Genomic DNA, 21288 nt, shown 5'->3' with positions numbered 1-21288 from the left:
TGTTCCTGTGAGTCAACCCCTTACTGCTTCCAGTTCCCTCCTTAATTAGGCTTCCTCTGACTGGGCTTTCTCTGTGTTTATATGGCACATCTATGGCTTTTCCTTCCTGAAAGGTAACACAGCTGGCGAGCTACTTTGAGCCACTGATCTTAGCTGCAGTTGGTGTCGCCTCCAAGATTCTGGACCATCAGCAGCAAATGACGGTGCTGGACCAGACCAAGACACTGGCAGAGTCGGCCCTACAGATGCTCTATGCAGCTAAAGAAGGTGGAGGAAATCCCAAGGTAGGGAGTCGGGTAGGACACTTAAATTCCTGCCATACAGTATCCATTTGGGGGAAAAATAGTAATAACGAATGCTTTCATAGTAATACTTGATTTCCTAGTCTAAAATGGAAAATGATCTGCCTTTGGTCTTCCCACAGAAACCAGAACATATACATATTTGAGGTTCTGTGATTTTATTTTGCCCTTGGTGGAACATGCAAACAGACATTCTTGGAAGGAAAGTGTATGATGTCATTACTGCAGGAATAAAACTTACTGAGTGACTGCCTCGATTTGACAACCTAGCTTGCACAAAGGAAAGCTCAGCTACAGACCAGCAAATGTCACTTTTGTTTCTTGAACTTTAAAGATTGATTTGAGCTGGGCACCAGTGACTCACAGCTGTAATTCTAGCCACTCAGAAGGCTAAAATCTGAGGATCATAGTTCAAAGCCAGCCCAGGCAGGAAAGACCATGAGACTCTTATCTACAATTAACCATCAGAAAACTGGAAGTGGAACTGTGGATCAAGTGATAGAGTACTAGCCTTGAGCAAAAAAGCTCAGGGATAGTGCCCAGACCCTGAGTTCAAACCCCATTACCAAAAAAAAAAAAAAAAAAAGTTGGATTTGATTGGTTGATTGACTTTTCTTTGCAGTGCAAAGGACCAAACCATGCTAGGACCAAATCATGCTAGGTCAGTGCTCTAACACTGAGCCATATTGTCAGCCCAAAAGACAGTAACATGAAATTCTCCCTTGCCAGTTCCAAACCTCTTGCTTTTCTTCAGGTTGTTACGTTGCCCAGCTGCTTTATGCTGTCAGTCATGACAATGTTACATCTTGGTTAACCATGTAGTATCCTATGATTTAACTTGGGAAATGGTAAACAATATCTACATTGGCATGGGCAGGATTATAAAAAAGATTGTGATAGCTTCAGAAAATACTAAGCAGTCTGATGGATCTCAAATGTGTAGATAAAGATAGTCAGATGGAAGGACCACAGAGCTACCCTGATGGTCTCAGCCTACCTCCTGAGTAACTGATATGGTAGCACAAGCCACCAGGTCCCAGCTTTGTATGTATGTATATGTATGTGTGTGTGTATGTGTAGTTATTCTTGAGGGAACCAAAGCGGTTCTGGTGGTTTTTTGTTTTTTGTTTTTTGCCAGTCCTGGCTTGAGCTCAGGGCCTGAGCACTGTCCTGGACTTTCTCAAGGCTAGAGCTCTATCACTTGAGCCTCAGTACCACTTCTGGCTTTTTCTATGTAGGTGGTACCAAGGAATCGAACCCAGGTCTTCATGCATGCTAGACAAACACTCTACCACTAGGCCAAACTCCCAGCCCACAAAGAGGTTCCTAATACAGAGCACCATTTTCTTCTGCTGAAGTAAATGTTTACCAATTCTCTTCCTAGGCACAACACACCCATGATGCTATCACAGAGGCCGCCCAGCTGATGAAGGAAGCTGTAGATGACATCATGGTGACACTGAATGAAGCTGCCAGTGAAGTGGGGCTGGTGGGAGGCATGGTGGACGCCATTGCAGAGGCCATGAGCAAGGTAAGGAAGGGCTCCAGCCTCTTCTTTACTTCCTGTCTCTAACTTCCTCACAGTCCCACAGGCTTATTCTCCTGTAGCTAATTGGCATTCAAGGCTGAGGCAACCAGCCTTCTCTTCTAATGAACACATGTCTAGGCCTGTGTCCACTGTATTCATTCTTCAGTGTGCATGACTTCTGTAAGCCAGATGCTACTCCTCCCAACCGCTTCCTTCCAGTGTACCTGTGGTTAAGAATGAAGATGGTGAAGATACTGTTGGTTTCTTGCTTTGTAAAATAGACATTCTCATTATTTACCTCTGTCTACTTTATAGGCTTTAGAATCAAAGGACTTTATCGAAATGCAGGTTCCTGGGCTCCATCCTTGATTTGCTCAGTTGAGGTCTCCATGAAGTGGTACCTAGGAATTTCTATTGCCACTTAGTTCTATTCCCTGTAGTTCTAAACAAATAAAAGACCCTTGGGGTGGGGGGAATACATAAAAGCCATTTGTAAACTCTCAGAGGCAATAGATAGTATAAATATTATTACTTTATCATTTAGCAGCCCATCCATTGACATGGATCAGCAGGGACATAAAATGAGCTATAGTTTCAGCCCCTAATCTGCTTGTTCCCCCAGGAACCCTTCACTAGTTTGAAATACCAGGCCTTCCTAGCTTGAGATTCATTAAAACCAACACACCAGCATCCAGTTACCATACTGGGACAGCAAGCCAAAAACTGTAGACTGCGGCTGTGTTTTGAAATGTCCACTGACAGACTGAGGATACATTCATATGATTATTCTTTTTCAGCATAATAAGTGGACTTTAATTGCTAATTCAGAAAAGACTGGTTGTTCCTATCTCCATCAAGGAATAATACTCTCAGCCTATAATTAAAATAATTATCCCTAAACATTATGCAGTTATTTTTATACTGGTGAAGTAACAATCCTGGGCTAGATCAACATGTCCTCTTGGAGAGACCTCAGGCTCTAGTTTGTCAAAGTCTCCATTGATTTCTTGGCTTCTCATGACAGAAAGTTAGTAGAGTTTTTCTCTTTCTTTCTTTTTCCTTCCTTCCTTCCTTCCTTCCTTCCTTCCTTCCTTCCTTTCTTTTTCCAATCCTGGTCCTTAAACTCAGGGCCTGAGCACTGTCCTTGGGCATTCCCAAGGCCCAAGGCTAGAGCTCTACCACTTGAGCCACAGCCACTTCTGGCTTTTTCTATGTATATGGTACTGAGGAATTGAACCCCAGTCTTCATGCATGCTAGGCAAGCACTGTACCTCTAGGCTAGACTTGTGGCCCAAGTTTTCCTCTTTCTTCAGGCCATTAGATGAATCTCAAGGATCTGTTGGATATTTTTTCAGGATAGGATGACACCAGAGCTTTGAAAATAAGCTACAATTTGTCCGTGGAATATAAAGGAAGAGAACCAGGGTTTCTTCATGCCAATTAGGTCCAAAAAAAGTCAGCTTTTTCTTCTTGGGGGAAAAAGGAGGTGGTATTTTTTTTGTTATCAGTATAATATTTCACAAAACTTTGGAAAACAGAAGTCATATCTTCAAATCTCATTGAACCCTATGTAACAAACATGGTTCTGGGCAGGAAATTAGCTCCCAAATATCTATTTTCCAGTGATGTGGTAGCCTTCACCCACCCAGCCCATTCCTCCAGACTTCCAAAAGGGCTGTGAAATAAGTCTATACAATACCTGATGTGAACAATGAGGAACCGTTGACAACATAAGTCACAAAGCTTTCTTTTTTCGCCCTCCTTTATATAAAATACTACTGGAGTCTTATTGTTCCCTTAAACACCCAACTTTTTTTTTTCCAGTCCTGAGCTTGAACTCAGGGCCTAAGCACTGTCCTTGGACTTTCTCAAGGCTAGAGCTCTACCACTTGAGCCTCAGCACCACTTCCAGCTTTTTTCTATGTATATGGTACCGAGGAATCAAACCCGGGTCTTTGTGCATGCTAGGCAAGCACTCTACTACTAGGCCAAACTCCAAGCCCCGAACACACCCAACTTTTGCAGTTGATTTTTTTTTTAACCTAAAACCAAGTGATGTGAGTGAAGAACTTGAGATGCAGAGAAATTAGTCATTCTCAGGACCATTCACAACCCCTGGAGCCCAGGTTTCAAGTAATAGGTCTTCTGAGCACCATGTTGCCAACTGTACAAGGGACACAGACAGCCATGCTTGTTCCTATTCTGTGTGTGCTGAGCTTGATTTTTTTTTCCTGGATCCCTAGTACACCAAACTATCATTAAAGCTTCCACTGTGGATTTGGGGCCCTAACTAGAGGTGGTTGGGGACAACTCTTCGTATAATACTAGGAAAGCTTTGGTGACACCTCTCCCCCACACCTTTCCACTCCCTGAGAAGTGACAGTCTCATTCACACCACCATGTACTCAGATGTCTCTTACTTTTCTTAGACCACCTTTTTCTTTTGTGGGAGGTCACTCCCGGGGCTTGAACTCAGGGCCTAGGTGTTGTCCCCGAGCTCTTTTTGCTCAAGGCTAGTTAGTGTTCTATCACTTTGAGCCACAGCACCACTTCTGGCTTTCTGGCTTTGAACTGTGATCCTCAGATCTTAGCCTCCTGAGTAGCTAAGATTACCATGGTAAGCCACCTGTACCCAGCCTTTCCCTGCTTTTTATGAGAATAGATGCCCCCTGACCTGGTGACCTTTAGCTGAAACTAAGAGATGCTTCATTACTGAAGAATGTCCCTTGTCCTCCAGACAAAGCTGAGGTCTCTCCTTGTCTGTGTCCCTTGACTCTCTTACATATAGGCCTCATTACAGATACTGGGCAATTTGGTTGAGTGTAGGTTCCCTAATATTCCTCTCTTAAGGTTCCTCTCCATTTTTTTGAAATTCCTAATGATAAATTTCATCCAGACTTCACTCTGTTCCTCATTAATTTCTTTTCCTCTCCTCTGTAGCTGGATGAAGGCACTCCTCCCGAACCAAAGGGAACATTTGTGGACTACCAGACGACTGTGGTTAAATACTCCAAAGCCATTGCCGTCACAGCTCAGGAAATGGTAAGAAGCAACAGATTCCCTCTCCACCCCCACCTCTCGGTCTTCAAATGTGGGGTCCATGTTCCTAGTTCCTCCCAGGAATAAGCTTTTTCTGGGTGCCTGAGGTCCAGGCTGCTGTCTTATAAAAAAAAGTCACAAGAAATAATGAAGGTAACTGAGACCTGGGCATGAGGACAGGGCACAAAAATGAGGCGAAAGCCAGGTGACTCATGTCTGTAATATCCTCAGAAGACTGAGATCTGAGAATCACAGTTTGAAAACAGCCCAGGGAAGGAAAGTCCATAAGACTCTTATGTCCAATTAACCACCATTAAACCAGAAGTGGAGCTTTGGCTCTAAGTGGTAGGATGTTAGCCTTAGGCAAAAAAGCATTGTGAGATAGAATGCCAGCTTGATGTTAAAAAGTTATACAAAAGATGACAAATAGTGTCTTGGGAGAGTTCATAGGGATATGGAGACAAAGTTCCTCTAAACTTTTTAAGGCTCAGGATAGGATTATGGAAGATGCAGCCATATAAATCTGAGAAATCAAGTGGCCTTCCCACATGAAGAGACCAACTAACTCACTTCATGGCGCATGTCCTTGGTGATGTCCCAGGCTCTAAGTGGTTGTCATTTAATCCTGTGTCCACTAGAGGTAGAGCTTAGACCACAAAACTAAACTTCCTTGGCTGTTTAGCTTATCCATGCCAGGCCTATTTAATGGAAACTAGCATAGTAGTACCCATCTTTATATATTGTGGCAAGCTGGATTTAAACCCAGTGTCCTTTGAAACATAGAAAGGACAGCTCAGGGTTCTGTCTTACAGCATTACTGTCTAGAATGGCAGAAGAAGAAGACATTTTGAATGTCACTGTGGCATTTCCAGAGTGGCTTCTAGGCCAGGTTTTAGGTGACCTGTCTTGACCCCTGCTGTTCTGACCTAAGGAGACCAGCCTTGGGCTGCATGGCTTGGGCTCCAGAGGTAGCTGGCCTCAGTTACCAAGAGTTAGAGAGAGGCCAACTTTACCATGTGGTGTCTCCTCAGAGTCTTTATGTTCCTGTTGACAGGGAATAAACAGAGCATTTCATAACTTTGTCTCTCTTAGGGTTCAGCATGTGCACCCTAGAACCTGCTTTTAATTGGATGGATATTCATGTCCTTCCTCATGGGTATCAGGTTATTTAGTCATTTAAGGGGGCTTTTCAAAAGTCCTTTCATATCAAGGTCTTGATATGACAAAGAGACAGTATTCATTAGCCCAAAAAAGAATATAGGCAAGGCCAGAAGCAAAGAGGCCTGAAAGAGAGACCAGAAGATTTTTCTGGGTGATAAGCTAAAACTGCTATTGGGAGAATAAAGTGTCATTTTGCCAAAGGAAAAAAGAAAAACTAGAAAGTAGCATGTTAACTAGGTAAAATTAACTGAGATACATTATTCCATGCCATGAGCATCAAGGGAGATCTAGAATGCCTTCATTATAGAAAGACAGGAATTTGGCCATTGTGCTATAGCACACCCAACAAAATTGATGACCAGGCCTGGCACCAGTGGCTCACACCTATAATCCTAGCTATTCAGGAGACTGAGATCCAAAGATCATGGTTCAAAGCTAGTCCAGGCAGGAGAGTCCATAACCTTTTATCTTCAATTAACCACCAATATACCACCATAAGTACATTTGTGTCTTAGAGTGGTAGAGATCTAGCCGTGAGTACAAAGAGGCTCAGGGATAGTGCCCAGGCCCTGAGTTCAAGCCCTTCAACTGACAAAATTATTATTATTATTTTTTTGTCAGTCCTGGGCTTGAGCTCAGGGCCTAAACACTGTCCTTGGATTTTCTCAAGGCTAGAGCTCTACCACTTGAGCCTCAGTACCACTTCCGGCTTTTTTCTCTGTGTATGGGACTGAGGAATCCAACCCAGGTCTTCGTGCATGCTAGGCAAGCACTCTACCACTAGGCCAAACTCCCAGCCCCAACAAATTTATTTATTTATTTATTTATTTATTTATTTATTTATTTATTTATTTATTGTCAGTTGTGGGGCTTGAACTCTGGGCCTGGGTGCTTTCCCTGAGCTCTTCAGCTCAAGGCTACCACCCTACCTCTAGAGCCACAGCACCACTTCCAGTTTTCTAGTGGTTAATTTAAGATAAGAGTCACAGACTGGCTTTGAACCACAGTCCTCAGATCTCTGCCTCCTGAGTAGCTAGGATTACAGGTGTGAGCCACCGTGTCTGGCTTTATTATTATTATTGTCTGAAACATTGTCAGGCTATGGCACAAATTTGCAAGAGAGCTGTATATTCTGAGTTCTTTTCTCCTGGATATTGGCCTTCCCACCCCTTTTTATTCACAACAGTGTACCATCCCTATCCTCATGCCCATTCTTGCCCTGGTTCTGAGGGTCCAGGACCCACCGACCATACCTCCACTCCACAGATGCCTAGCCCAGAGTTGTGCTGTGCCCAGGGGTAGTACCTTCTGGTGGCTTCTCTGGGAGTTCCTCAGTGACACATAGGACATCTTCAGAATGGACCCCATGGGGCCAGCTCCACGCTGCACCTGCACTGTCTTACCTGAATGCTAAGCATGTGCCCATCCCGCCTGAATAGCAGCTACTGGTCTTGGGAATTCTGGGCATGCATAGCTCTGGCCTATTGTGTGCCATGCAGCATGGGCTCTGCTTCAACTCCTCCCTCCCCAGTATCCAGCCCTAAATGTAAATCATGGCCTTCACCCACTGGGGCTTGGAAATGAATGGTACCCTTTGGCTTCCAGTGGTATTAACACACAGTTCTCATGCTTTTCTTTGTGTGTGTGTGTGTGTGTGTGTGTGTGTGTGTGTGTGTGTGTGTGTCTTGCTTGTTTTCTTTTTCCAGATGACTAAGTCGGTTACTAACCCGGAGGAGCTGGGAGGACTGGCTTCACAAATGACCAATGACTATGGGCACCTGGCTCTCCAGGGCCAGATGGCAGCAGCCACGGCCGAACCAGAGGAGGTCTGCCACCTGAATGCCCCTATTTTAAGAAGCAAACCCAGTAGCACCACTCCCAGCCCTGGGGGTAGGAAGTGGGGTTTTCTATAGCATAGATCCACTCCAAGAAGACCCCAACCCAGTACCTTCATTCCCATGGCTATATAGATCTTTCCCCAGGTCCACACTACTAGTCTCAGGCTGTGTGTAACATCTTTCTGGGTGAGTCGGTTTGTGGGGAGGGAGTAGATCTGGGAGACAAAGGACTGTTTACAAAGACAGGCCTCCCTATCCACCAGTCCATTGCACTTCAGCATACCCATACCCAGAACCAGAGTCACCATCTTTATACCATTTCCACCCAGCACATCATCTTATGTCATGCTTATCTTTTTCTATGGCTCGCTAGAATGTTAGAATAGTTCGATTTGGGGTTTCACTGCCCCTTTCTTGAGAAGAGCCTGCTTTCATGATACAAAGCCTGACCTGGAGATTCATGATGGCTTTATGGGAACCAGCTTAGATCCTTCAGTGCCCACATGCCTCCCCCAGTTTCCATAGGAGCCAGAAAAGATGTAGCTTCAACAGGTCTGCATCCATCAGGTCTTCACATGGAAAAATGTCTGGTTCCAAGGCCACTTTTTCAAAGCCATTGTCTCTAGTAATTCTGAGAAATAGAGCAGTCCTCAGGAAGATATAGCAAGAGAGACTTCAGAAGGCCTCATAACACCTGTGTTATTTGGTATGGACACTCAGAAGGGGCAGAGGCCCTGAGAAACTACGTGGTTCCTTAGAAGGGGGAAAAAAAAAACTTTTTCTAGAAAAAGCTCAGTCTGAACCAGGTGCCTGTGGCTCATGCCTGTAATCCTAGCTACTCAGGAGGCTGAGATCTAAGGATCATGGTTAGAAGCCAGCCTGGACTAGAAAGTGTGAGACTCTCATCTCTAACCATCACAAAACTGGAAGTAGATCTGTGGCTCAAAAAGTGGTAAAGCTCTAGCTTTGAGCACAAAGTCTCAGGGTCAGCACACACTGAGTTCAAGCCCTGTGAGCAACCCCCACCCCCACCCCAATAAAAGCTCAGTTGGATGTACAGAATGACAGAGTGGGTGGCATCTACACTGGGAAAGACATAGATAGCTGAAAGAGGGAAGTTCTACATGCTATCTATGTTTTTAACCACCTGTGGTACTGAGTCTTAAACTTAGGGCCATAAGTTTAGGGCCTGGCTAGACAGGTGTCCTGTCACTTGAACCATGCACCCTGGCACATCGTTTTCAGTTGTTTGTTCTGGTTATTTTTTTATGTTCAACCTCACTTTTTGCCCAAGCTGGCCTGGACCACAATATTCTTATTTACATTAGGTTGACAGGTACATGCCACCATGTCCAGTTACTGAAGGCTGTGTATTGAACACACATCCTGTTGGAGACAGGAAAGGGCTGTCAAGGCAGAAGGCTGTAACAAGGCTCTTCTTCTTGAAATGGCTGCCCATCACTACCTCTGGGTAACTTTAGTAATCCTGCTTATGTGTTAACCGAGACTCCCAGACATACTGTGGAAATGAAGACCCAAGGCACTTTCTAACGTGTGACCTTAACAGTGCATGTGAATAGAAGCATCATATGTATGTTCTTGCATACATATATCAAGCATGAGATTCCTCAAGTTCCTAACAATGCAGTGTGAATAGTTCTGTTTATAATGAGTTCATTAAATCACTACCAAGAGAGAGGCAGAACAGCTGGCTGAGTTGTTCTTCTTCCACAGGCCCATCTATTTTTCTGTCTTATTTTTAAAATCCACTCCCTGTTTTAATAAGACTAGACTAATTCTAGACACTTCATTTATATAGACATAGAATTCATCTGATTGGCATGTAATTTTGGATTTCCTAAATAAATCCAAAGGAACTGATGTTACAGTAAGGAAAAGTTGGGTAGGATGAAGCAGAAAAGTGTTTGACTTTGAAGAGAGGGCTTTACAGACAGACTGTGATTGCAAAGGCTGTCTGGAGCCTGCCCTCCCTGCCTGCAGAAACCTTTCAAAGTAAAGCTTACCCTCATCTGTCCTGGGTTATCAGCAGGCTCTTTCTACCTCAGAGTTGCTACCTACTCTGTGCGAAAGGGGCAGATTTTCCTCATGCATTGTAAACCATAAACTCTTGTAAACAGCCAAGAAAGAAGATGCATTGCTAAAAGTGACAGCTTCCTTTAGCTATTGGCCTTGTAGTATAGCTGTGGTGATTTCGTTAGGCTTTTCCCATTACATCTTTGGCTACATTTTTTACTTTCCATACACAAGAAGAGTGTAACTTGGAGCAAGAAGGGAGCAGAGAGAATATAATATTACCAGTGGCTTAGGAAGAAAAATCCTTTTATATATCTGCCAAACGGATTTTTGGAGGGAAAACTGAGAAGGTTAAGAGGTCTCTAAAGCAGTGTCAGCTTTTTTTTTTTCCTTTCTTTTTATTCCAAGATTAGGGAATTATTTGTCTACCCAACAGGACCCCTCATCCCAATATGTGAAAATATTTACATCCCAGGGTAAGCCAGTAGAAGCAGCCCTGCAACCTACTGTGCCAAGTCAGCAATTTGGTCTTTTCCACAATTGTGGAGAAAAGTTAGCTCTCTGCCTGGAATGTCAGGCAGGAGCTTTTTCTGCTTATTTTTCCACAGAAAATTCAACACTTGCTTAACGCCACTGTAAAAACTTCTCCAGGAAAAAAAAAAAAGTAAAAATCTGGCAGCTTTGCAAGACTAGTTTCCTCTTACAAAAACAGAGGGCCTCACACTTGCTAGGAGAGCACTTTACTACTAAGCCATACCTCCAACACCCAATGTACCATTTTTATAGAGATCTCAAACCTGGCTGACAAACAGATACTGTCCCCACATAGCACAGCTGCAAAAAGGGTAATCTAGTTGGCAAACATATCAAGTCTGAACAGGAGGGGAAAAAACAAACCCCTTTATATATACTTAATCCAAAGCTATCTTTCAAACTTCAGATTCCCCTGCAGGGCTGTTGTGAGGAATAAACAAAATGCATGCAAGAGCCATTGATACTCTTGTAGGAGCTTGGGAACTGCTTGTTGAATGACTAATAGAACTCTCCCACAGAACTGTGCTAATTCACATTTCTATCCCAAGGCTTGGGATAGGTGACAGGAATCAGGAAAACATAATGCTAGCCTGATGAACTGCAAACCTGTTTAGCCTCTAAAAGGGGAAGCTAATGCGACCAAATCCCATACTTCACCAGACACAGACTCCTAACAGGAGTGGAATTTTCCTAGCTAGGCTCCTGTAGGATGCAGGAGAAATTTTCCACATAGGCTAGGCTTGGGTGGCAAGGGTCCCCCATCACACTCCCTTCCCCTCCTGGGCTCGCCTCTGCAGATCGGCTTCCAGATTCGTACACGTGTGCAGGACCTGGGCCACGGCTGTATCTTCTTGGTGCAGAAGGCGGGGGCCCTCCAGGTGTGCCCCACCGACAGCTACACCAAGAGGGAGCTGATCGAGTGTGCCCGTGCTGTCACAGAAAAGGTAAGGAAGAGCCGGTGTGGTTGTTATTGCGATGTCCTGGTGACCTGCCATGATGAAGAACAAAAGGTCCTGTCTTCCCTTCTACCCATACCTCCCCACCCCAGGGGAAGGGGACATCAGGGAGCTAAGTGAGAACCCATGGGAAGGACTCTCCCAGGAAAGTTAGTCCTGATGCTTGGCCTTCTGGAAGTGCTCTTCTGTAGACAGAAGACCCTATCAAAGTTGGTATCAGAGTCAGGAGCCGATCAAGAGGCACTCTAATGCTGGAACTCCACCCTGTAGCCCTGAGCTTCCTTTCCAAAGGCCCTGTAGGGGACTCAGTGGGCTAAAGGCTGAGTCATAATGACTGTCACTGTGTTGCCTAAGACAGTGGAGGTGATGGATCATTAAGTGACTTGAGGCAGTCATGTGGCTCCTTTGTGGAGTGTATGACCTTACCTAGGATCGGCTGTTTATAGAATCTCAGCTAAGTTACTTTACCTTTCTAAGCCTTAATTTCATTTGTAAAGTGAGAACACGAACTTCCAATCTATGCCCTATAGAATTCTAGAGGTTAACCAGGCACTGGTAGTTCATGCCTGTAATCCTACCTACGCAGGAGGTTGAAATTGGAGGATCACAGGTCAAAGCCAATCCAGGCAGAAAAGTTCATGAGACTTTTATCTCCAGTTAACCACCAGAAAACCAGAAGTGGTGCCATGGCTCAAAGCAGTAGAGCAGAAAGACCTCAGGGCCAACACCTAGGCTCTGAGTTCAAGCCCCAGGACTGACAAAAAAAAAGAATTCTGGAGGTTAAGTGAGGTGATGTGCATAAAAATGTTTAGCACCATGTGGGTACTTAGGAGGGCATTGGTAGCTTCTTTCTCTCCTGCCACATGAGTCATTTCTCAGGGCAGTTCTTTTTGCAAGCCAAAATATCTGGGCTTTGGTGGCGTTTCCTTCACCCTTTCCTTTGCTTCGGCACACACAGAGCTCTATCCTGTTTAGAAACTCGATGACAAGACTGGAGGGCTGGCAGGGGAAGTAGGGCTTCCTTACTGGGAACTTTAACTACAGCAAATGCTCCATCAGCAGTCCATCAAGACAGAGCCTCAGTCCGGCCATCTCCACAGCTCTCAAGTCTGTCCAGCCTCTCTGGGTGTCACAGAAGGAGGAGATAAATCTCTTAACTCAAGGAAGGCATTCTCCAATCTTCAAAGCTCTTCTCTATTGTCAAAATGGCTCTTTCCCAGTAGCCCAGAGAAGAGCTTACAGCAGGTGTGTGGGGAATGGGGAGAGGTCCAGGATGTATGTCTTTCTCAATTGACCTCTGCCTCTCAACAGAGGATCTCTGATGTGGAGGACACCTGAGGTAGTAGCCAGCTGTTAGCACATGGCCTTTTGGCTAGTGCTTGCTTCATGCCCTGGCCCCAACCATGAGTGCCAGGACCAGTCAGAAGCCAAGACCTATAAAAGATAGTGGGTGGCCATCAGCACCTTTGGCAATGAATGGGACACTGTCTGAACACTTCTCCTTTCATCCTGTCTGAGAATACCTGTCACACATAACTATGACATCCAAACACTTGTCTTGGCCTTTGTTATCCATCCTCAGAGCTCTTTCTGAAAACCATGGACTTCCTTCTCAGGCCAATTCTATGCCAGGTCTGATATGCTTTTTCCTGATGGGACCCACTGGTCAAGCAAATGGGGAAGAGAAAAGGGGTAGGGGTTGACCTTAGAATACAGAAAGTGCTCTGGAAATGGTTTCTGCATCCACAACCTGTACTGAGACCCAAGCATTACAGAGGAGAGAGCGTCCCTTACCCTGTACCTCGCTTCATTATGCAATGCCTCCCTGACACTGGCTATCATGCTTCAAGAAGTTTGTTTAAAGCATTGGCAGAGTGAACCTTGGGCCAGCCAATTATGGTAGGTGTGCGCACACAGGTGAGCTGGGGCTCCAGACTTCAAAGAGCCACAGACCTGTGAGAGGCTATTTAAACCGAGAGCAAGAACAGGCTGGAAACCTCAGTGGCAGAGCTCTTCCCTGGGACATGGGACCTAGACCCACATCCTGCAGAATGAATGTGTCTATGATTGGGGAAGAGGTGGGAAAACGGGGTGAAGGATCCTACAGGCACAATGAGGGCCCTAAGTAAGGAGGCAGTGTGCTTAGGCACATAAGTAGCTGGCAGATGTGGTGAGAGGTAGTTGGACTATAGACAGCCATGTGGGATGGTTGGGTTTGGGTATTACAGTGTGTCTCTGGGAACAGAGAAGGTGTGTTGGAAAGGGCTGTGTGGTGGGAGCAAACAGCTGGAGTTTCTGATATGAAAGGTCCCTCAGGTCACTGCTTTACTGCTTGGTAGTGGCTAATAGTCTGCAGGAGAGACATGTTGCATATGAAGGTCACCTCTGGACTCCCAACTAGTGGGTGGAGTCCACGCCAGAAGATTTCCATCATGAGATGGCCAGGTGATGGGGTGATGGAGTTCCTTCCAAACACTTACCTAGAGAGACCAGAGACTTGGTAGGAGCCTAATCCTTACTCCCTCCTATGGTTTCAGCAACAGGATAGCAAACTCAGTGCATGCTGCTTTAGCAGTGGGGCTCCTATGCTATACACAGGTTTCATTTTCCTCCTTGATTCACCCAACGACCCTGGAAGGAAGAAGTAACAGCCCCACTTTACAGATGAGAAAACTGGGTCCCAGAGAGATGAAGTCATTTGTCCGAGTTCATATGGCCTATATAAATGGTGAGGCTGGGAAGCCAGGAGTTTGGCCTAGCAGTAGAGTGCTTGCCTAGCATGCAGGAAGATGGGAGTTCAATTCCTCGGTACCACATACACAGAAAAAAGTCAGAAGTGGTTCTGTGGCTCAAGTGGCAGAGAGCTAGCCTTGAGAAAGCCCAAGAACAATGTGTAGGCTCTGAGTACAAGCCCCAGGACTGGCAAAAAAAAAAAAAAAAAAAGAATGGCAGGGCTGGTATTCCTACCCAGGCTCTTATTGGCTCTGAGCCTGTAGGATTGACCCTCTAAGTGTCATCCACTCTCAGAAGAGAACTGTTAGTGCTTTCACAGGTGGCCTACTTGTGGATCACATTCTCTCCGGTTTCTGGCTCACATAAATGTTCCCTTTCTCCTCGCAGGTGTCCTTGGTGCTGTCAGCTCTCCACGCTGGGAACAAGGGGACCCAAGCATGCATCACAGCCGCTACTGCCGTGTCTGGGATCATTGCCGACCTGGACACCACCATCATGTTTGCCACCGCAGGGACACTGAATGCAGAGAACAACGAGACTTTTGCAGATCATAGGTACACAGAGGGTCAGGCTGACCTGCCCTAAAACTCATCACCTACATAGTTCAAGCTGTATGGGTATCCACTGTGATCTCTACAAGAGGTTCAAGTGAACTTGAGAACAATCCCCCTTGCCCAGCTACAAACAAGGCTGTGTGTGAACTTGGCCTCTGGCCTCTGGCAGTCCTATATCCAGCCTGCCCCAGCAGAAGACCATCTTTTGATCTCTGCTGGCCAGGTTGCTGCTCCTCTGACCACCCATCAATCTGGCAGGACGGGAAACAGCAGGGCAGGCACATGTAGCAGTTACCATGTCCTGGGAAACAGGGCTCAAAGTTGGCTGCTTTTCCCAGGCCTGGGCTGAAAATTCTTGGAAGCTCTGGTTGACTGCTAGAGACATTCCCCCAACCCCACCCCCCACCGCCCCATCCCCCAAATCTTCACCAGGTATCCATCCTGTTTCTTCCTTTCTCTGTCTCTCTCTGTCTCTCTCTGTCTGTGTGTGTGTGTGTCTCTCTCTCTCTCTCTCTGTCTCTCTCTCTCTCTCTCTCTCTCTCTCTCTCTCTCTCTCTCTCTCTCTCTCTCTCTCCTCCCCCCCCCTCCCTCTTGAACTCAGGGCCTAAGCCCTGTCCTAGGGCTTTCCTCAATGCTAGGGCTCTACCACTTGAGCCACAGTACCACTCTGGCTTTTTCCTGTGTATGTGGTATGAAGGAATTGAAGCCAGGTCTTTATGCATGCTAGACAAGCACTCTACCACCAAGCCAAACTCCCGGCCCTCTCTTTTTTCTTTTTTTTTTTTTTTTTCCAGTCCTGGGCTTGAGCTCAGGACCTGAGCACTGTCCTTGGACTTTCTCAAGGCTAGAGCTCTACCACTTGAGCCTCAGCACCACTTCCAGCTTTTTTCTATGTGTGTGGTACCAAGGAATTGAACCCAGGTCTTCGTGCATGCTAGGCAAGTACTCTACCACTAGGCCAAACTCCCGCCCCGCCCTCTCTTTTTAACCAAAAGGCCAGAGCTAAAGAGGAAATTGCCTGTGCTCTGTCCTCCTACCTAGAGCCTGGGCCTTTGGGCTCTAATTCCTAGACAAAAACGACCCAACCCATACATCCTGGCAGCAGGCTGTGGCTATGGAGTTTCTGAAGGGAGAGTGTGAGCTACTGAAAAGAGGCTGGGCAGGGGTAGGGACAGAAGCCAGACCCAAAGGCCTGAGCCCTTCCTTGGAGTTTTATGTTCCACTGACTCTGCGTACTAGTGGCTTCCTTCTCTCCCCAACTTCGCCTCCATCCCCCGCGTCAAGGAGATGGAACACACCACTCCAAGTCCCCCATGAGGGATTTCCTTCCTTCCTAACTCCAAGTAAGCAATTTTGAGCCTTTGTTTCTCCCCTTCTCCTCGGCCCTCCCTCCCTTCCTCAGAGAGAACATTCTGAAGACAGCTAAGGCCTTGGTAGAAGACACAAAACTGCTTGTGTCAGGGGCAGCATCCACTCCAGACAAGCTGGCCCAGGCGGCCCAATCTTCAGCAGCCACCATTACCCATCTCGCTGAGGTAGTCAAGCTGGGAGCAGCCAGCCTGGGCTCTAATGACCCCGAGACCCAGGTAAGGATGAGGCCTCCATAGTGGGCTCAGGCATATAGGAGCTACTGAGGAAACAGTGGGCAGGAGACTGTGTCTGTGGGAAGCAGTTATCCAAGAAAGAGAGAAGAGGCTTGGGTGGTGATGGTGGTTGGGGAGATGGAGATAAACCTATGGATTTGACATAAAAGAGAGGGAGGAGCAAAGATGGCCTCACAGTCAGACTGGGGTGAATGGAAGTTCCAGAAACCTAGAGGGAGTACTCTGGAGTAAGAGCCTAGCCTGAGCAGAGAGAAGATAAACTGGGTCTTGTTGAAGGGGAGATGCCGGAAATCCATGCAGGTAGAGCTAGTGAGTGGGCTCAGGTACGGTAACCAGGGGCTTCTGACAGAGCCTTGCCCTCTGGACTGCACAAAGGAGAAAATCCTAGGTAATGAAGGAGTGGTTGGCAGAATGAAAGCCACAGATTGTGAGGGTGAGCCAAGGAAATATCAGAGATACTAAGAGACATCAGAAGAAAACCTAGAAACCAGCCACTGGTGACAGCAACTAGAGAGAACACAGAGATATCTGCTGCAGTTGGCCCTCATTCAGAGATACAGCCATCTATCTATCACTTAGAATGGCAGGGAGGAAATAGAAGGGCAGGAAGGTGCTCTGTGGTTCTGGGAGTTCTGGGTGGGAGGTAGGGGTGTCATTTTAATCACCTACCTGGTCTGTCTTTGGTACTCCCTCTTCTTCTACCCCTCCCATATCCTAGGCCCATCAAGGACTGTCACTACAGTTTATTCCTCTTCACTGAACTATCAGCCACAAAGGTCATCCATAGATAGATACTGCCCATTCTCAATGGCCCAGCCCCTTAGTCCATCCCATAGTCAGCAAGCCACAATATTTTGAACAAGACTAGAAGGAAACCCTAGGAGCTAAGGTCCAGTATGTCTGTTCTGTTGAACACCTCCTGCCTCCCCCAACACATAAATACACACTGGGCCTCCCCTTCTCCTTCCTGCCATCTTCCATAGATTTGGAAGTAAACTATACAAGCATTCTCTCCCCACCTGACCAGCTTGGCACAGAGAAATGTATCAAATTGCTGCAGGATCTTTTTTACTTTTCTATTTTCCTTCCCTTTTGAGGAAAAAAAATTGTAATAACATGTCAGGTGTAAAAAGTAGAATCATAAAATGAGCCATGTCACCATTAGTGACCTTAACTTTTCTTGAAACCTCTTCCCCTACTTTTATTATTTAATTCATGCATTCATTTTTGATAGAACCCAGAGCCTTGTATTTGCTACACAGTCACTTTACCATTGGAATCACAACTCCAAGTCCCTGTTTGCTAGAGAATCTCATTTATGCCCAGGTGGGCCTGGACTGTGATCCTCCTATTTGTGGCTGGCATAAGCCTCCATGCCCTGTCATTTGTGCTTCCTGTGTAGCTGGGATAAGCACTGTGTACCACCATGTCAAGACACTGTGGTTTCCTTATAGCTGGGATCACAGGCACATGCCAACTTGTCCAGCCACTGGTTGAGATGCATAGTAAATCTCTAGATCCTATTTCATCTTGCTTCACTGACTCTTGATGATCCTTAATCGGAAACTCCCTATTTCCCCTCCCCTGCCTCTAACCACCAACTTAGTGCTATGCTTCAATGTCTCACTGTCCTAGATACTATAAGTGGATTGCCCTTCTGTGACTGACATATTCCCATTGCATAAAGCCTTCATTCACTCCCTGAGATTTATTGAGTAGGGTCTACTCCATGCAGGGCCCTGTTCTGAGTAGGAGAGGTCATGTTTGAACCCCTTGGAGACTGCAGGGAAAATGCAAACCACATACAAGTGGTTTTGAGTGCTGGAGATAAAGTAAGGCCCTCCCATTTGATGTTGAGGTTAGAAGGGGAAGACTAGCTTTAAGTGGTTGGCAAAAGTCTCTGTAGATAGTATTTGAGCTGAGAACTGAATGATGGAGAGTCAGGATTGAGATTACCAGTAAAGGAAGAAAGCAAGTAGCATATTGAATGGCAGAGGCAGTGATTCCCAGGGAAAAAAATGAAAGCTAGGAAGACAGGCCTGGTTATGAGGTTAGGAGTGAGTCTCTGTGTGGGTACCATTTTGAAGTGAGTCATGGTACCTTGTCAGGTGTCTGGCTGCCTTCATCCTGTCAAAAGCAACTTGTATGGTTTTTTGTGTTTGTGTGAATTTGGTGGGGGGTTGTTTAGTTTGGGGTTTGTTTTTTGTTTTGTTTCAGTAGTACTGGAGTTTAAACTCTGGACATAACTCTTGTTAGGCAAGTTCGCTGCATTTGGGCTATACCGCTAGCTCTTTTTGCTTTGGATTATTTTTTAAATTAGCTCTTAGTTTCAGCTTCTGTGTTCCTCCTAACTATACCTCCCTGAGATTACAAGCATAAGCACAGAACCCAGATTTAGGCTTATGTGTAGAACAGAGTTTTCCATTCTGGTTTAACATCAGCCTCGGGCAGATGGGGTAGGGATTCTTTAACTACATATTTGTGCCTCAAGATCTCCATGGGTGGCTTCCTAGACTGCTATGAAGTAGTCTGTAGAGCTATGAATGCACAGCCCTGCCTTTGTCTTTTCCCCAGCATCATCTGTCTGTAGGGAGGGGATTGGTCTGCAGGTAACTTTTCGGCATCTGCTCTTTCCAGGTGGTGTTGATCAATGCTATCAAAGATGTAGCCAAGGCCCTTTCCGATCTCATTGGTGCTACCAAGGGAGCTGCCAGCAAGCCAGCAGACCACCCGTCCATGTACCAGCTCAAAGGGGCTGCCAAGGTAGAGAAGGGCTCTAGCCAGAGCTGAGCTTGTGGGAGGTGTAATCACCATTTGGGAGGTGAGCTTCTTTCTCCTCTGAAGGAAAGAAAAGTCTCTGGCCAGCATAGGCAACCCTTGTGCTGCCAAGAAACACTTGGGTATTTATAACATCATTTGTGAACCATACAAAATTATCCATACAGGCAGCTGATAAAGAGCATGTATGTCTTTCCTGTCATAAAGCAGATGACTTTATAGTCGTTGTATAGACTGTAAGCCTGACATTCTCCACACCACTGAATGCTATTCGTTTGGAAGAGACTCGACCTCAGACCATGAGCTCTCTGCTTGTTCTCTTCCTATGCAGGTGATGGTGACCAATGTTACCTCCCTCCTCAAGACTGTGAAGGCCGTGGAGGATGAGGCCACCAGGGGCACAAGGGCACTCGAGGCCACCATCGAATACATAAAACAGGAGCTCACGGTAAGGAGCCAAAGTTACCTCCATCAGTGATAGCATCTAACAGCTGACTAAGCAGCACTTACATGAGATTGTTAATTCAGAAAAAAAAAAAATTAAGGACCAGTGCTTTTTGTTGAGATTTCTTTGAAATAGGAGGACCAATCATAAGTGCCTTTATTTTGTCGGGGGTGGTGGGGGTAGGAGGACTGGGGAATCTGCCTTTGTGGCTACCGGTGCTGTACTTTTAGAGGGGTCACCTGTGAAGGTGACCTGAAGGGGAAGCATTAGAAGTGAGTGATTGTGAGTGATTCCATTGAGTATTGGTGATAGTTTGACATCTTTTGTTCTGGCTTTAATGATTTCAGCCTTGCTTGGTATGCTTATTTTGCCTTTTTTTTTTTTTCCAGTCCTGGTGCTTGAACTCAAGGCCTGGGTACTATTCCCTGAGCCTCTATCTGCTGGAGGTTAGAACTCTACCACTTGAGCCATAGCACCACTTCTGGCTTTTTCTGAATATTTTAATTGAAGATAAGAGTGTCATAGACTTTCCTGACCAGGCTGGCTTCAAACCACAGTCCTCAGATCTCACCCTCCTGAGTAGCTAGGATTATAGGCACTGATACCTGGATTTTTTTTTATATACTGGAGTTGATCTCAAGGGCACTCAAAGGCACTCTACCACTTGGATCACACCTCCAGTCCCCTTTGCTTTGTTTTTTGGATATGTTCTTGCTTTTTTGCATAGGGTCAACCTGGACCACAATCTTTTATGCTTCCTGTGTAACTGGGATGACAGAGACATACCACGATGCCAAGCTTTTTACTGGTTGAGATGGAAGTCTAACTTTTTTTTCAGTCAGTCGTGGGACTTGAAATCTGGGCCTGGGTACTGTCCCTGAGCTCTTCAGCTCCCTATGCCTTAAGCCACAGCACCACTTCCAATTTTCTGATGATTAATTGGAGATAAGAGTCTCACAGACTTTTTTTGTGACCGGCCTGGCTTTGAACTGCAGTCCTTAGATCTCAACCTCCTGAGTAGCTAGGATTACAGGCCTGAGCTACCACACCTGATAAAAGTCTAACTTTTTTTTTCTCTCAGTCTGGGGCTTGAACTCTATGTCTGAGTGCTATCCCTGAGCGTTTGTGCTCAAGACTAGTGCTCTACCACTTGAGACACAGATCTACTTCCTGCTTTTTGTATTTTATTGGAGATTTAATTGAACTTTTCTTCCCAAGCTGGCTTTGAACTATGATCCTCAGAACTCAGCCTCCAGAATAGGTAGAATTATAAGCATGAGCCACTGGTACCTGGCAAAGTCTAACTTTTTGGCCAGCCTAGACTGGAACCATGATCTTCCTGATCAGTGCCTCCCTAGTAGCTAGGATGATAGGTATGAGCCATTGTGCCTCACTGCTTAGTTCACATCTTTTTTTTTCATATATTTTTTATTGTAATTAATAGAAGGGTTACATGATATTTGCCAGATAGATGGTGCATTAATTCCCATACATTGATACCCTTTCACATGTCTTGGCCCCGTTTCCCTCCCCCCCACCCCCACCCCTCATCTTGTTTTCCCCCGTTCCCTATCCAATTTCAAATAACCAAATACAAATATATCCGATATATCAGGTAACAAAGTGAGATACTGTAACAATATGAGATAACCAAGGGACAGCAAAAGAGATGAGAGCTAACATAGTACCTTAAGAACAACAATCATTCATTATATGGCTTATGTTTCTATATCCTAGAGATCCTTTCATTTAGCATCCTATTATATGGCCTTTTGTATCAAG

General features: G+C 45.7%; 1 protein-coding gene across 1 annotated transcript in view; it reads left to right on the top strand.

Annotated features, from left to right (window-relative positions):
• Tln2 (talin 2) overlaps positions 1-21288 on the top strand; it is a 256404-nt gene that overhangs the window by 204559 nt on the left and 30557 nt on the right. The window contains exons 41-49 of the mRNA XM_090358263.1: positions 114-284; positions 1687-1833; positions 4771-4872; positions 7737-7856; positions 11234-11380; positions 14513-14679; positions 16082-16265; positions 18921-19046; positions 19393-19509. Coding sequence (XP_090214389.1) covers positions 114-284; positions 1687-1833; positions 4771-4872; positions 7737-7856; positions 11234-11380; positions 14513-14679; positions 16082-16265; positions 18921-19046; positions 19393-19509 — 1281 coding nt within the window. The remainder of the gene's footprint in view (positions 1-113; positions 285-1686; positions 1834-4770; positions 4873-7736; positions 7857-11233; positions 11381-14512; positions 14680-16081; positions 16266-18920; positions 19047-19392; positions 19510-21288) is intronic.

This window comes from Megascapheus bottae, chromosome 25, assembly GCF_031878675.1.
Source record: "Megascapheus bottae isolate mThoBot1 chromosome 25, mThoBot2.hap1, whole genome shotgun sequence".
NCBI lineage: Eukaryota > Metazoa > Chordata > Mammalia > Rodentia > Geomyidae > Megascapheus > Megascapheus bottae.
This window is presented reverse-complemented; position numbering and strand designations above follow the sequence as displayed.